The sequence below is a fragment of the Bos javanicus genome, chromosome X (genome assembly GCF_032452875.1).
Source record: "Bos javanicus breed banteng chromosome X, ARS-OSU_banteng_1.0, whole genome shotgun sequence".
Lineage (NCBI taxonomy): Eukaryota > Metazoa > Chordata > Mammalia > Artiodactyla > Bovidae > Bos > Bos javanicus.
The window spans coordinates 95427223-95441213 of NC_083897.1; the positions used below are offsets into that span (position 1 = coordinate 95427223).

The following is a 13991-nucleotide window of genomic DNA, read 5'->3' on the forward strand; positions in this document are numbered from 1 at the left end:
GCTTTTATTGTGTCCCATAGGTTTTGAATCATCATGCTTTCATTTTCATTTATCTCTAGGTATTCTTTATTTCCTCTTTGATTTCTTCGGTGATTCATTGGTTGTTTAGTAGCATATTATTTAGCATCCATGTATTTGTGTTTTTTATAGTTTTCTTTTCTTGTAATTGATTTCTAACCTCATAGTGTTGTGTGGGAAAAGATGCTTGATATGACTTCAATTTTATTAAATTTACCAGGTGGGGCTCACTTTGTGGGCCAGTATGTGATCAGTTCTGGAGAATGTTCCATGTGCACTTGGGAAGAATGTGTATTCTGCTGCTTTTGGAAGGAAAGATCTATAAATACCAGTTAAGGGAATTGGAATGCAAAAGTAGGAAGTCAAGAAACACCTGGAGTAACAGGCAAATTTGGCTTTGGAGTACAGAATGAAGCAGGGCAAAGTCTAAGAGAGTTTTGCCAAGAGAACACACTGATCATAGCAAACACCTTCTTCCAACAACACAAGAGAAGACTCTACACATGGACATCACCAGATGGTCAACACCGAAATCAGATTGATTATATTCTTTGCAGCCAAAGATGGAGAAGTTCTATACAGTTAGCCAAAACAAGACTGGGAGCTGACTGTGGCTCAGATCATGAACTCCTTATTGCCAAATTCAGACTAAAATTTAAAAAGGAAGGGAAAACCACTAGACCATTCAGATATGACCTAAATCAAATCCTTTGTACAGGGGAAGTGAGAAGTAGATTTAAGGGACTAGATCTGATAGATAGAGTGCCTGATGAACTATGGACTGAGGTCCGTGACATTGTACAGGAGACAGGGATCAAGATATCCCCATGGAAAAGAAATGCAAAAAAGCAAAATGGCTGTCTGGGGAGGCCTTACAAATAGCTGTGAAAAGAAGAGAAGCAAAAAGCAAAGGAGAAAAGGAAAGATATAAGCATCTTAATGCAGAGTTACAAAGAATAGCAAGAAGAGATAAGAGAGCCTTCATCAGCGATCAATGCAAGGAAATAGAGGAAAACAACAGAATGGGAAAGACTAGACATCTCTTCAAGAAAATTAGAGATACCAAGTGAACATTTCATGCAAAGATGGGCTCGATAAAGGACAGAAATGGTATGGACCTAACAGAAGCAGAAGATATTAAGAAGAGGTGGCAAGAATACACAGAAGAACTGTACAAAAAAGATCTTCACGACCCAGATAATCACGATGGAGTGATAACTCACCTATAACCAGACATCCTGGAATGTGAAGTCAAATGGGCCTTAGAAAGCATCACTACGAACAAAGCTAGTGGAGGTGATGGAATTCCAGTTGAGCTATTTCAAATCCTGAAAGATGATGCTGTGAATGTGCTGCACTGAATTTGCCAGCAAATTTGGAAAACTCAGCAGTGGCCACAAGACTGGAAAAGGTTTGTTGTTTTCATTCCAATCCCAAAGAAAGGCAAGCCAAAGAATGCTCAAACTACCACACAATTGCACTAATCTCACACGCTAGTAAAGTACTGCTCAAAATTCTCCAAGCCAGGCTTCATCAATACGTGAACCATGTTCAAGCTGGTTTTAGAAAAGGCAGAGGAACCAGAGATCAAATTGCCAACATCTGCTGGATCATCAAAAAAGCAAGAGAGTTCCAGAAAAACATCTATTTCTGCTTTATTGACTATACTAAAGCCTTTGACTGTGTGGATCACAATAAACTGTGGAGAATTCTGAAAGAGATGGGAATACCAGACCACCTTACCTGCCTCTTGAGAAATCTGTTTACAGGTCAGGAAGCAACAGTTAGAACTGGACATGAAACAACAGACTGGTTCCAAATAGGAAAAGGAGTACATCAAGGCTGTATATTGTCACCCTGCTTATTTAACTTCTATGCATCATGAGAGTACATCATGAGAAATGCTGGACTGGAGGAAGCACAAGCTGGAATCAAGATTGCTGGGAGAAATATCAATAACCTCAGGGATGCAGATGACACCACCCTCATCGCAGAAAGTGAAGAGCAACTAAAAAGCCTCTTAATGAAAGTGAAAGAGGAGAGTGAAAAAGTTGGCTTAAAGCTCAACATTCAGAAAACTAAGATCATGGCATCTGGTCCCATAACTTCATGGGAAATAGATGGGGAAACAGTGGAAACAGTGTCAGACTTTATTTTTTGGGGCTCCAAAATCACTGCAGATGGTGACTGCAGCCATGAAATTAAAGGCACTTACTTCTTGGAAGAAAAGTTATAACAAACCTAGATAGCATATTGAAAAGCAGAGACATTACTTTGCCAACAAAAGTCTGTCTAGTCGAGGCTATGGTTTTCCCAGTGGTCATGTATGGATGTGAGAGTTGGACTGTGAAGAAAGCTGAGCACTGAAGAATTGATGCTTTTGAACTGTGGTGTTGAGCAAGACTCTTGAGAGTCCCTTGGACTGCAAGGAGATCCAACCAATCCATTCTAAAGGAGATCAGTCCTGGGTGTTCTTAGGAAGGAATGATGCTAAAGCTGAAACTCCAATACTTTGGCCACCTCATGCAAAGAGTTGACTCATTGGAAAAGACTCTGACACTGGGAGGGATTGGAGGCAAGAGGAAAACGGGACGATAGAGGATGAGATGGCTGGATGGCATCACCGACTCGATGGACATGAGTTTAAGTGAACTCCGGGAGTTGGTGATGGACAGAGAAGCCTTGCATGCTGGGATTCATGGGGTCGCAAAGAGTCAGACAAGCGACTGAACTGAACTGAAGTTCATCTGGTCTAATTTGTTGTTTCAGGCCTGCATTTCCGTACTGATTTTTCTGTCTGGATGATCTGTCCTTAATGAAATTGTTGTGTTAAAAGTCCCCTAATATTTTTGTTACTGTCACTTTCTCTTTTATGGCTGTTAGTATTTGCCTTATATATTAAGGTGCTCCTATGTTGGGTGCATATATATTTACAATTGTTATGTCTTCTTCTTGGAGTGACCCCTTGATCATTTTGTAGTGTCCTCCTTTGTCTATTATAACAGTCTTTATTTTAAAGTCTATTTTGTCTGATATGAGTATTGCTATTCCAGCTTTCTTTTGATTTCAGTTGCATGGAATATATTTTTACACCCCCTTACTATTAGTCTCTTTGTGTCCCTAGATCTGAAGTGGGTCTCTTGTAAACAACATATATATGATAGACACATATTTTAATCTGAGTTTGGCTCCCCTTTTATAAAATAGATATAATATCTATATCATAATTTTTGTGTGGTTTAAAATAGGACATGATAACATTAAATCCTAGTACAAAGTTTAGCATATAGCTGACAAACTGTCAAACACTGGTTTCTTTTCCTATTATAGCCAACAGAGGGCAGAGAATGCAGGTGCAGTTTTTCCTCTTAACTTTGTAGAAACATTGTTTTTAATGGCAGCATACTTGGCATTCATTCTTCCTGCTAACTGGTACAGCTGAGGCAACGAGACCTAACCAGGGTCTTCTGCCTCATCCCATAGGCAGGGGTTACTTGCTGGGAAGTTCATTATCCTGAGTTCTGTCTTTCCCACTAGTGTGAATAGCAGCAAGCAAGTGAGCTTTTCTGTCTGTCTTGATACACATGGCATGATGGAATCCTCCTTAGTGGTATTTTCCTGCCACATCTACCACATATGATCATAGGGGTTAATTTAATATGAACTCTGTTTTTCACCAACAATAACAAGTGGCTTTTGGTTTCTTTTGAGGACTGTGTTTAGGTGCTTTGACTATTTTCACTGAGATGCTTGAAGTCAAGCAACAGGAACCTATTCCACCATTGGTCTAGGAATTATGTTTTTGAAATTTCAGATAGTTTCAGGGAATTGCCCTGTGAATATTCTTCTAGCAAATGACTCAGTTTTGCTTCCTACTAGAAACTTAACATCAGCCTGTGGGAATACTTTTGTGGTTTTATTAATCTGAAAGTGTTAGGGGATGCATTTTCAGCTGGCATTGGTGTGCATCATGAATAGGTTCATTTTTCATTTATAAATAGTACATCCTCAGAGGTTAGAATCAATCAGTTAAGATTTTAAAATATAATACCAAAAATCACTTGGTTATAGCCTTCGTTAAAATTAAGTACATTAAGTATACCTCAAGAACAGCTAAGAATTTTTATTTATTTTTCCTTTTTGATTTGTACTTTTTTTGAATCAACAACTATTCTGTGAAATATTGAAATAAGATGAATATTTAAAGTAAGTGAGAAAGGCTAGCAGTGAACCAAAATAGATAATACTTAAATGTTCTAATAAAATTATAACCAAATATTACTGGATGGGTCATCCTTAGGGATGTTGAATTTATGCAAAATACTGATAGAATATGGGACAGAGTAATGAAAACAGTAAAACCAGTTGCCAACTCTACCCTGAAAATCAGGGTAACCAAGAGACTGACAGATGTAATGGCTTGAGGAGTAGTAGAGGGTGATATGACAATGCTGCATGGATTGAAAGGGCATTGCTCTTTTTTGTAGGTGATTTCTCACTATCAGTGTAAAGAACAGCGTGATGCCCACAGATTCGAGAAAATCAGCAACATTATTAAGCAATTTAAGCTGAGCTGCAGGTAAGAGATCTTGTGTGATGTATTCAATATTTATCTCAGGAAAAAATTGTCATATTTGAGAGCTTCAAATACCTTTAGTAGACTCCACTTCTCTATTCAGCGTAGTCCCTTATATTAAAAACAAATCTTGGGCTTCCCTGGTGACTCAGTGATAAAGAATCTGCCTGCCAATGCAGGAGATGTGGATTCGATCCCTCATCTGGGAAGATCCCACAGGCTGCAGAGCAACTAAACCTGTACTCCACAACGAGAGGCCACCACAATTAGAAGCCCATGCACTGCAACTAGATATTAGCCCCCACTCCCCTAACTATAGAAAAGCCTGTGCAGCAATGAAGACCCAACACAGCCAAAATAAATAAACAAAATTTTAAAACAAGACAAAAACTCAACTCTAAACTTCTTGACTAAAGTGAAAGACAATATTCTTTAATGCAAACTCAACTGATGCAGAAGAAGCATATGAAAAATATCTAAGCTGAGTACCCTTTCAAGATGTTTTTTTACTATTTGGGAAGAAGTAAACAGACGATGTCCAAGAGAGTTTTGAAAAGAAAGAAGGAGGGTTTACCTTATCAAATACCAAGATTTACTATAAAACTACAATAATAAAAATGGTGTGGTACTGATTTCAGCAATGGTACAAAGAAGAGCATCTAAAAATGTCTGATCACATTGCCTCAGCTTTGTTTAAATCTAGTTTGAATCTTAGCATTGTGAATGTAGGAAGTAGGAATGGCTGAACATCATAATCTAGTAAAGTTTTAATAATCAAAATTCTTATTGTAGTAAAACTTTGATACTCAGACAATAGAATAAGTGTAAGTAATCCCTTTAATGCCATAGCACACTTTGAAAATTTCTGGTATGTTTATGCCAACATTTTTAAAGAAGAAATTGAAAATTGCATATAAATATTATTACTATTTTTGTTTTCAAAGAAATGGGGTCATTTCTAGAATTTCAACATAACTAATATTCAAAAGGTATAGTTGTTAATCTCAATGATAGGAAAATTTCAACTGAATAAACTTAAATATTAGAGAGATCTTTGGCAACATGAAACAATGTCTAAGCCCACTTTTCACTTCACCTCACAGTCACTGTCAAGTCCTAATCTGCTTTCTGTCAAGGCCACTTTCCAAGACATGTTAAATTTGGCATTAGAGTTTCCTTGGAAAACAAAGTGAGATTAGTGATTAACTGTCTTAATGAGGTGGTAGATTGAGATATAATGGTATGCAAATGTTAACATGAAAGATAAGAATGTCTGATATTACTATTATTTTATGTCCTTTACTCACTTTTCCCCTTTCTCCTATAGCAAGCTAGCTGCATCTTTCCAGAGCATGGAAGTCAGGAACTCTAACTTTGCTGCTTTCATTGACATTTTTACATCCAACACTTATGTGATGGTCGTGATGTCTGATCCTTCCATTCGTAAGTTTAAACTTAGCTGACATGGATTCAAAGCCACATATTCTTTAAACTAATTGCTTTAGAAGTTGTACATTATTGAAGATACTGAAAAACTATTTTATAGCGCACAACCCTGTGAATGTACTTAGTGCCACTGACCTATACATTTAACAATGGTTAAAATGGTAAATTTCATTTTATGTGTATTTTACCACAATGAAAATAAATTAGTACTAATGGTAAATCAGTTCAGTTCAGTGGCTCAGTTGTGTGCGACTCTTTGCAACCCCATGAATCGCAGCACTCCAAGCCTCTCTGTCCATCACCAACTCCCGGAATTCACTCAAATTCGTGTCCATCGAGTCAGAGATGCCATGCAGCCATCTCATCCTAGTCGTCCCCTTCTCCTCGTGCCCCCAATCCCTCCCAGCATCAGGGTCTTTTCCAATGATTCAACTCTTCGCAGGGGGTGGCCAAAGTATTGCAGTTTCAGCTTCAGCATCAGTTCTTCTAATGAACACCCAGGACTGATCTCCTTTAGAATGAACTGGTTGGATCTCCTTGCAGTCCAAGGGACTCTCAAGAGTCTTATCCAATACCACAGTTCAAAAGCATCAATTCTTCGGGGCTCAGCTTTCTTCACAGTCCAACTCTCACATCCATACATGACCACTGAAAAACCATAGCCTTGACTAGACGGACCTTTGCTGGCAAAGTAATGTCTCTGCTTTTGAATATGCTATCTAGGTTGGTCATAACTTTCCTTCCAAGGAGTAAGCGTCTTTTAATTTCCTGGCTGCAATCACCATCTGCAGTGATTTTGGAACCACAAAAAATAAAGTCTGACACTGTTTCCCCATCTATTTGCCATGAAGTGATGGGACCAGATGCCACAATCTTAGTTTTCTGAATGTTGAGCTTTAAGCCAACTTTTTCACTCTCCTCTTTCACTTTCATTAAGAGGCTTTTTAGTTCCTCTTCACTTACTGCCATAAGGGTGGTGTCATCTGCATACCTGAGGTTATTGATATTTCTCCTGGAATCTTGATTCCAGCTTGTGTTTCTTCCAGCCAAGCATTTCTTGTGATGTACTCTGCATATAAGTTAAATAAGCAGGGTGACAATATCCAGCCTTGATGTACTCCTTTTCCTATTTGGAACTAGCCTGTTCAATGTCCAGTTCTAACTGTTGCTTTGTGATCTGCATACAGGTTTCTCAAGAGGCAGGTCAGGTGGTCTGGTATTCCCATCTCTTTCAGAATTTTCCACAGTTTATTGTGATCCACACAGTCAAAGGCTTTGGCATAGTCAATAAAGCAGAAATAGATGTTTTTCTGGAACTCTCTTGCTTTTTCAATGATCCAGCAGATATTGGCAATTTGATCTCTGGTTTCCCTGCCTTTTCTAAAACCAGCTTGAACATCTGAAAGTTCACAGTTCACGTATTGATGAAGCCTGGCTTGGAGAATTTTGAGCATTACTTTACTAGCGTGTAAGATGAGTGCAATTGTGCAGTAATTTGAACATTCTTTGGCATTGCCTTTCTTTGGGATTGGAATGAAAACTGACCTTTTCTAGTCCTGTGGCCACTGCTGAGTTTTCCAAATTTGCTGGCATATTGAGTGCAGCACTTTCACAGCATCATCTTTCAGGATTTGAAATAGCTCACCTGGAATTCCATCACCTCCACTAGCTTTGCTCGTAGTGATGCTTTCTAAGGCCCACTTGACTTCACATTCCAGGATGTCTGGCTCTAGGTGAGTGATGAGTGATCACATCATTGTGATTATCTGGGTCGTGAAGATCTTTTTTGTACAGTTCTTCTGTGTATTCTTGCCACCTCTTCTTAATAATTTTCTGCTTCTGTTAGGTCCATACCATTTCTGTTCTTTATCGAGCCCATCTTTGCATGAAATGTTCCCTTGGTATCTCTGATTTTCTTGAAGAGATGTCTAGTCTTTCCCATTCTGTTATTTGTCTCTATTTCCTTGCATTGATCACTGAGGAAGGCTTTCTTATCTCTTCTTGCTACTCTTTGGAACTCTGCATTAAGATGCTTATATCTTTCCTTTTCTCCTTTGCTTTTCGCTTCTCTTCTTTTCACAGCTATTTGTAAGGCCTCCCCAGACAGCCATTTTGCTTTTTTGCATTTCTTTTCCATGGAGATGGTCTTGATCCCTGTCTCCTGTACAATGTCACGAACTTCCGTCCATGGTTCATCAGGCACCCTGTCAGATCTACTCCCTTAAATCCATTTCTCACTTCCACTGTATAATCATAAGGGATTTGATTTAGATCATACCTTAATGGTCTAGTGGTTTTCCCTACTTTCTTCAATTTTAGTCTGAATTTGGCAATAAGGAGTTCATGATCTGAGCCACAGTCAGCTCCTGGTCTTGTTTTTGCTGACTGTATAGAGCTTCTCCATCTTTGGCTGCAAAGAATATAATCAATCTCACTTTGGTGTTGACCATCTGGTGATGTCAATGTGTAGAGTCTTCTCTTGTGTTGTTGGAAGAGGGTGTTTGCTGTGACTAGTGCATTCTCTTGGCAAAAATCTCTTAGCCTTTGCCTTGTTTCATTCCGTACTCCAAGGCCAAATTTGCCCGTTACTCCAGGTGTTTTTTTGACTTCCTCCTTTTGCATTCCTGTCCCCCATAATGAAAAGGACATCTTTTTTGGGTGTTAGTTCTAAAAGGTCTTGTAGGTCTTCATAGAACCGTTCAACTTCAGCTTCTTCAGCATTACTGGTTGGGGCATAGGCTTGGATTACTGTGATATTGAATGGTTTGCCTTGGAAATGAACAGAGATCATTCTGTCGTTTTTGAGATTGCATCCAAGTACTGCATTTTGGTCTCTCTTGTTGACCATGATGGCTACTCCATTTCTTCTAAGGGATTCTTGCCCACAGTAGTAGATATAATGGTCATCTGAGTTAAATTCACCCATTCCAGTCCATTTTAGTTTGCTGATTCCTAGAATGTTGACGTTCATTCTTGCCATCTCCTGTTTGACCACTTCCAACTTGCCTTGATTCATGGACCTAACATTCCAGGTTCCTATGCAATATTGCTCTTTACAGCATCGGACCTGGCTTCTATCACCAGTCACATCCACAACTGGGTATTGTTTTTGCTTTGGCTCCATCCCTTCATTCTTTCTGGAGTTATTTCTCCACTGATCTCCAGGAGCATATTTGGCGCCTACTGACCTGGGGAGTTCCTCTTTCAGTGTCCTATCATTTTGCCTTTTCATACTGTTCATGGGGTTCTCAAGGCAAGAATACTGAAGTGATTTGCCATTCCCTTCTCCACTGGATCACATTCTGTCTAATGGTAAATAATTTTTATTTAATTGATGTATATTTTGAAGCTTAGAAATAATTTAAACTCTAGGGTATTATATTTTTCTTCATCGGAGTTTCAGAAATCAAATTACTAAATCTGGGGATTTTAAAGAAAACAAACTCAAATGTATGACTTGGCTCGACATGGGGTATATTTTTAAAGGACTAGTCACTCTAAGCTCTGAGCTTTTCATTGTTGAACCATTTTATATGTCATTGTATATTTCTAAGTACCGTACTCCCATATTTGTGTTAGGGTCATAGAGATATTTGGTGCCTCCATGCCATAATATTTATATCAATCACAACTATTAAAATAAAGGTTCTAGCAATATTTCTAGGATTTCCCAGAAATTTAAATTATCTCTTAAATTATCTATCTTATGATAATATTAGAATATAGCAGAAGATAATGTTTTACTACTAGCTCCAAACTAAACGAGTTTGAAAAAAATTTTTTTTAATATTATGTTTAGAATATAAACAAATCTTTTACTCAGAAAAATTAAACTCTGGTTAACTTCGGACATAGGTTCTCTGTGACATAAATTGAGGGATTTGGCTCTCTTTCGTTTTTTTTCTTTTTTATTAGTAGTATATTCCTTTGGCTATTTGTACTAACTGTGTTGGATATCTTCCCTACCCCATCCTCAGCTTCTGCAGCTACTCTGATCAATATTCGCAATGCCAGGAAACACTTTGAAAAGCTGGAAAGAGTGGATGGGCCAAAGCAGTGTCTTCTCATGCGCTAAAACTTTGCCAAATGCTGTTTCAGGAAAAAAATTGGAATACTATTTCTTAATGTTGTATTAGTATATATAGGCTGTGAAATGTTGTGATGCTTATCACTTCTGCATTTCTTCCCTACTCCCCAGTCTTAATGTATAACCTTGAACGCTATTTACTCAAATAGCCAGTAAGAAGTTAGAAGATAAACTGTCTATGAATGTGGTGTGACATAAAAGTAGGTGATATGTAAGTGTTCTGATAACAATGTTCTAATAGTGTAAGTGTTCTAATAACCTGGTTTCAGTTGTTGTGTATGCCAAAGCCTTTTCCAACATCATCTTATATTCCTCATCAGATAGTAACCTATATGTTTGGAATATTACTGTTTTCTCAGCATGCACTAAAAATATTCCTTAAAAGCAATTATAAATAAAGTTTTGCTATTACAGATTTCAGTAACATTCTTTTCTTTCTTTTTTTTCTTTCCCTTGTTTCTTCAGCTTTTCCCTAAGAAAAAGAAAATGAATTTCACAGTTAACCTAGGGGAAGAAGACTTGCTGTTTGGGAAATAGTATAAAATAAAGTTGGTTGGGAAGGATGAGCCAAATGATAGCCTTAAAGCTAGGCAGAAGAGTTTTGATATAATATGATAGGAAATGGCAAAGGAATTTTGAAAGAAAGTTAACCTATGGGCTGACTGATGGCAGTTGGAGAAACAGATAGTAATCCAGGCCTGAAATGTGTTGAAAGTCTGTTTCAAGATGCAACTAGAGAAGGAATGAATAAAAAGTTGAGGGGAAATAGATAGTATTTATGAGATGAAAGTCTTCTTTCTATGAAGTCCAGGAATGTTTAATTTATATATTCCATAACACCTAATGGAATGTGCTTTCATTATACTCATTAAGTATTATTAAAACCTCATTCAAGGTAGGTGTTTATTTGACTTCATTCCCAAGGAAAAGATGAGCCATTGTGAACTGGGAGAAGTGGAGCTTGACACCAACTGCTGCTACTGCTGCTACTGCTGCTGCTAAGTCGCTTTAGTCATGTCCAACTCTGCACGACCCCATAGACAGCAGCCCGCCAGGCTCCGCCGTCCCTGTGATTCTCCAAGCAAGAATACTGGAGTGGGTTGCCATTTCCTTCTCCAATGCATGAAAGTGAAAAGTGAAAGTGAAGTCCCTCAGTCATGTCCTGACTAGAATTACTCAAAGCCCTAACTTTTTTAGTTTCTATAGAACTGAAACAGAACACAAAAGCATTTAGGGAATCTACAGCACAGTAGATTCATCTCAATTTTATGTCATGAAGAAACTTCTTCCAGACTGCCAGAACCTCATCTTTCCTCATCTTATTGTCCCCAATGGAGATAAAGAGTTTTTACTGAATAGCAAAGAACATGCTGTCATTATGTAGATTAAAAATGTAAATTCTTAAAAGAATCTCATGGGATTAATTTTATCAACAGTTGAATTAATCTTCTATAGAAGAAGAATTTAAGTTTGATGTTCTAGAATATTTGTCCTATTAATATCTAGGAAAATGAAAAGAGAAAATGAAGAGGGAGTCTGTTCTGTGACTAATGATTTGGCATGTTCTCCTTATCCTTTATCTGGCATGAGATTTGAAGGAAAACACCCAAAAGTGTTTTCTTTTTTTTTTTTTTTTTGGTCTCCTTGGGAAGGTAGATATAGGTCTCCCACATTGCAGACATTATTTACCAGCTGAGCTACCAGGGAAGCCCTAGATATAGATATATAGATATTCAATTAGTTGAGCACCAGAAAAAAACTGTTACATGATTACTTTGTTTGCTCTTCATTCAACCTTTTCTCAGGTTCTAGTTATAATTTGAACTTAGAGGATGTATAAAATTATGAAAGGTTAGAAAAATAAGGTTATGATTTGACTTAATCTTAGTGGTAATGAACAGCCAGTCTTCTTTGTCACTGAGGACAAGAAAAAAATGTTTTGAGATATTTGCCCAAAGATGTGCCACTTAGAAACTGAAATGACACAAGTGGACAGTGAAGACATGTACACAGAAAGAGTTGGAGAGAAGAAATCAAAATCAATGATGTAAAACTTACGAGTTTAGTGATACAGTGAACTGATTCTTTTTATAGGCCTTGTTAGCTATGTTAGTAGGATAGGGCAATGGTTCTCAAACTTGAGCATGCATCAGAACCACTTGGAGGATTACAGATAAAAAACACTGGTGCCAGGGGGCACTCTCTGTCCCCTTTCTGATGTCTATGTCAGAAGCTTTCTCTGTCCCTTTTCATACTTTAATAAAACTCTGCTATACAAAAGCTCTTGAGTTATCAAGCCTGGTCCCTGGTCCCAAAGCTAAATCTTCTTTGGACATCACAAATCCAACATCGTTCACTGTGAGCTATCATCTTGGGGGCTCATCTTGAATCTTCAGGACAAGGTAAGAATGCTCAAGAGCTCTAGCCTCTCTGCTTTCTCATTATACGTTTGTCCTTTTACTTCACTATATGGTGTGCTTGTGTGAATGAATGACATGCCCTGTGTGAACCAAGTGATGAGCCCTGCTCTGTGGCTTCACGGTGCCTCAGAATGACTGAAGGCAGCCCCCAAAAGGGAAGCCTTGTTAGGGGTTTATACTGACCTACCAATGCCAAGAGACACCCAATGTCCCTGCGAGGGGAGCAGCCAGAAATGGGCAAAGCGTGTGGAACAAACTTTCCTTTCTAGGTCATCTTTTCCTGGCCTCTTTGACCATTTCATAATTGTGTGGGAAATCAGAACTACTAACCTAATCTGTTGGGTCATAGACTTTCAAGGGACTTGTTATCCATGCTGTTACTGTGTACTTTTACTTAGACTCCATGTATGGAAGCGCCTAGCCTTGCTAGGAGCTGAAAGTTACAAAAGCACGTTTGGGAGCGAGATGTAGCTCTAGCTCCAGGAACGCCCCTCAGGCTCGAGGTCACTCTCTTGGCTACCTGCCTCTGAGGCCAGTGACCTGAAAGTGAGTCTTTGTCACAGCTGTCCCTCTAATCTATGTGGATAAAAGTATTGCTGGTGACCATGAGTTTTTTGAGGACACAGATTAGGAATTGTAGGATCTGGTCAGATTGGAAGTACAGCGGGCTTCTTCCTTTGGTAGTGCTAACTGTTAGTGGATCAGAGGAGGCTCTCTGGTGGCATTTGTTTCAACTCCTTAGATATTCCTTTTGTGGAATCTGTGAGAATGAACTGGAAGGATCAGCCATAGTAGCTTAAGGAAAAAAAATTTTTTTCCTCGCTGGCCAACCCTTTTGCTATCACATATACTGGTATGGTGACACTCAGAACAGACATCTTGATTGTTGTTCATCCCTTTATAACTCACCTCTTCTATTGTGATCAGGACTGTACTCAGAAATGTGCACAGGCACATAGAACATGGATGCTTCCCCTAATAGTCCTAGCTTGGGAAACATTTTGAAAATCTACTCTGTTACACTCTGGGTGGCTTCAGAGACAAGGGAAAATCAACAAAGGTCTTGGTGGTAAGGAACTAAAAATCAGTCTGGGATGCCATCAGGTCTTACCCCTGTGCATCTCCACCCTGCCTCGGTGGTAGAACCAGGAGGGTCGAGTAAGGTACCTGTGTCAGTATGGGACAGACTAAGTCCTACCAGGGAAGGAAAGCTTTAGTGGAAAGTCTGTCTAACCCCTATCTGGAGTGGAGAGGGACGCCTCCAGTGGAAAGAAGCCACAGCCGTGGATGCCGCTTCTTTTACAGTTGGGAGCTAGCAGTTCCAGAACTGCTCCTTTAAAGTAAAAAAAAAAAAAATATTTAAAAAAACTGGGACAAGTTTGATACCCATAGTTTAAAAAGACATGCCTGATCTTCTGTGATACTTAATGGCCACAGAATCCTT

At 38.7% G+C, this 13991-nt stretch overlaps 1 protein-coding gene across 2 annotated transcripts in view; it reads left to right on the plus strand.

Annotated features, from left to right (window-relative positions):
• RRAGB (Ras related GTP binding B) overlaps positions 1-10547 on the plus strand; it is a 41092-nt gene extending 30545 nt beyond the window's left edge. For both annotated transcript variants that reach the window (XM_061410270.1, XM_061410271.1), the window contains 3 exons: positions 4506-4597; positions 5922-6037; positions 10018-10547. In XM_061410270.1, the coding sequence (XP_061266254.1) occupies positions 4506-4597; positions 5922-6037; positions 10018-10115 (306 nt within the window). In that variant the 3' untranslated portion in view covers positions 10116-10547. The remainder of the gene's footprint in view (positions 1-4505; positions 4598-5921; positions 6038-10017) is intronic.
• The last annotated feature ends 3444 nt before the right edge of the window (positions 10548-13991 follow it).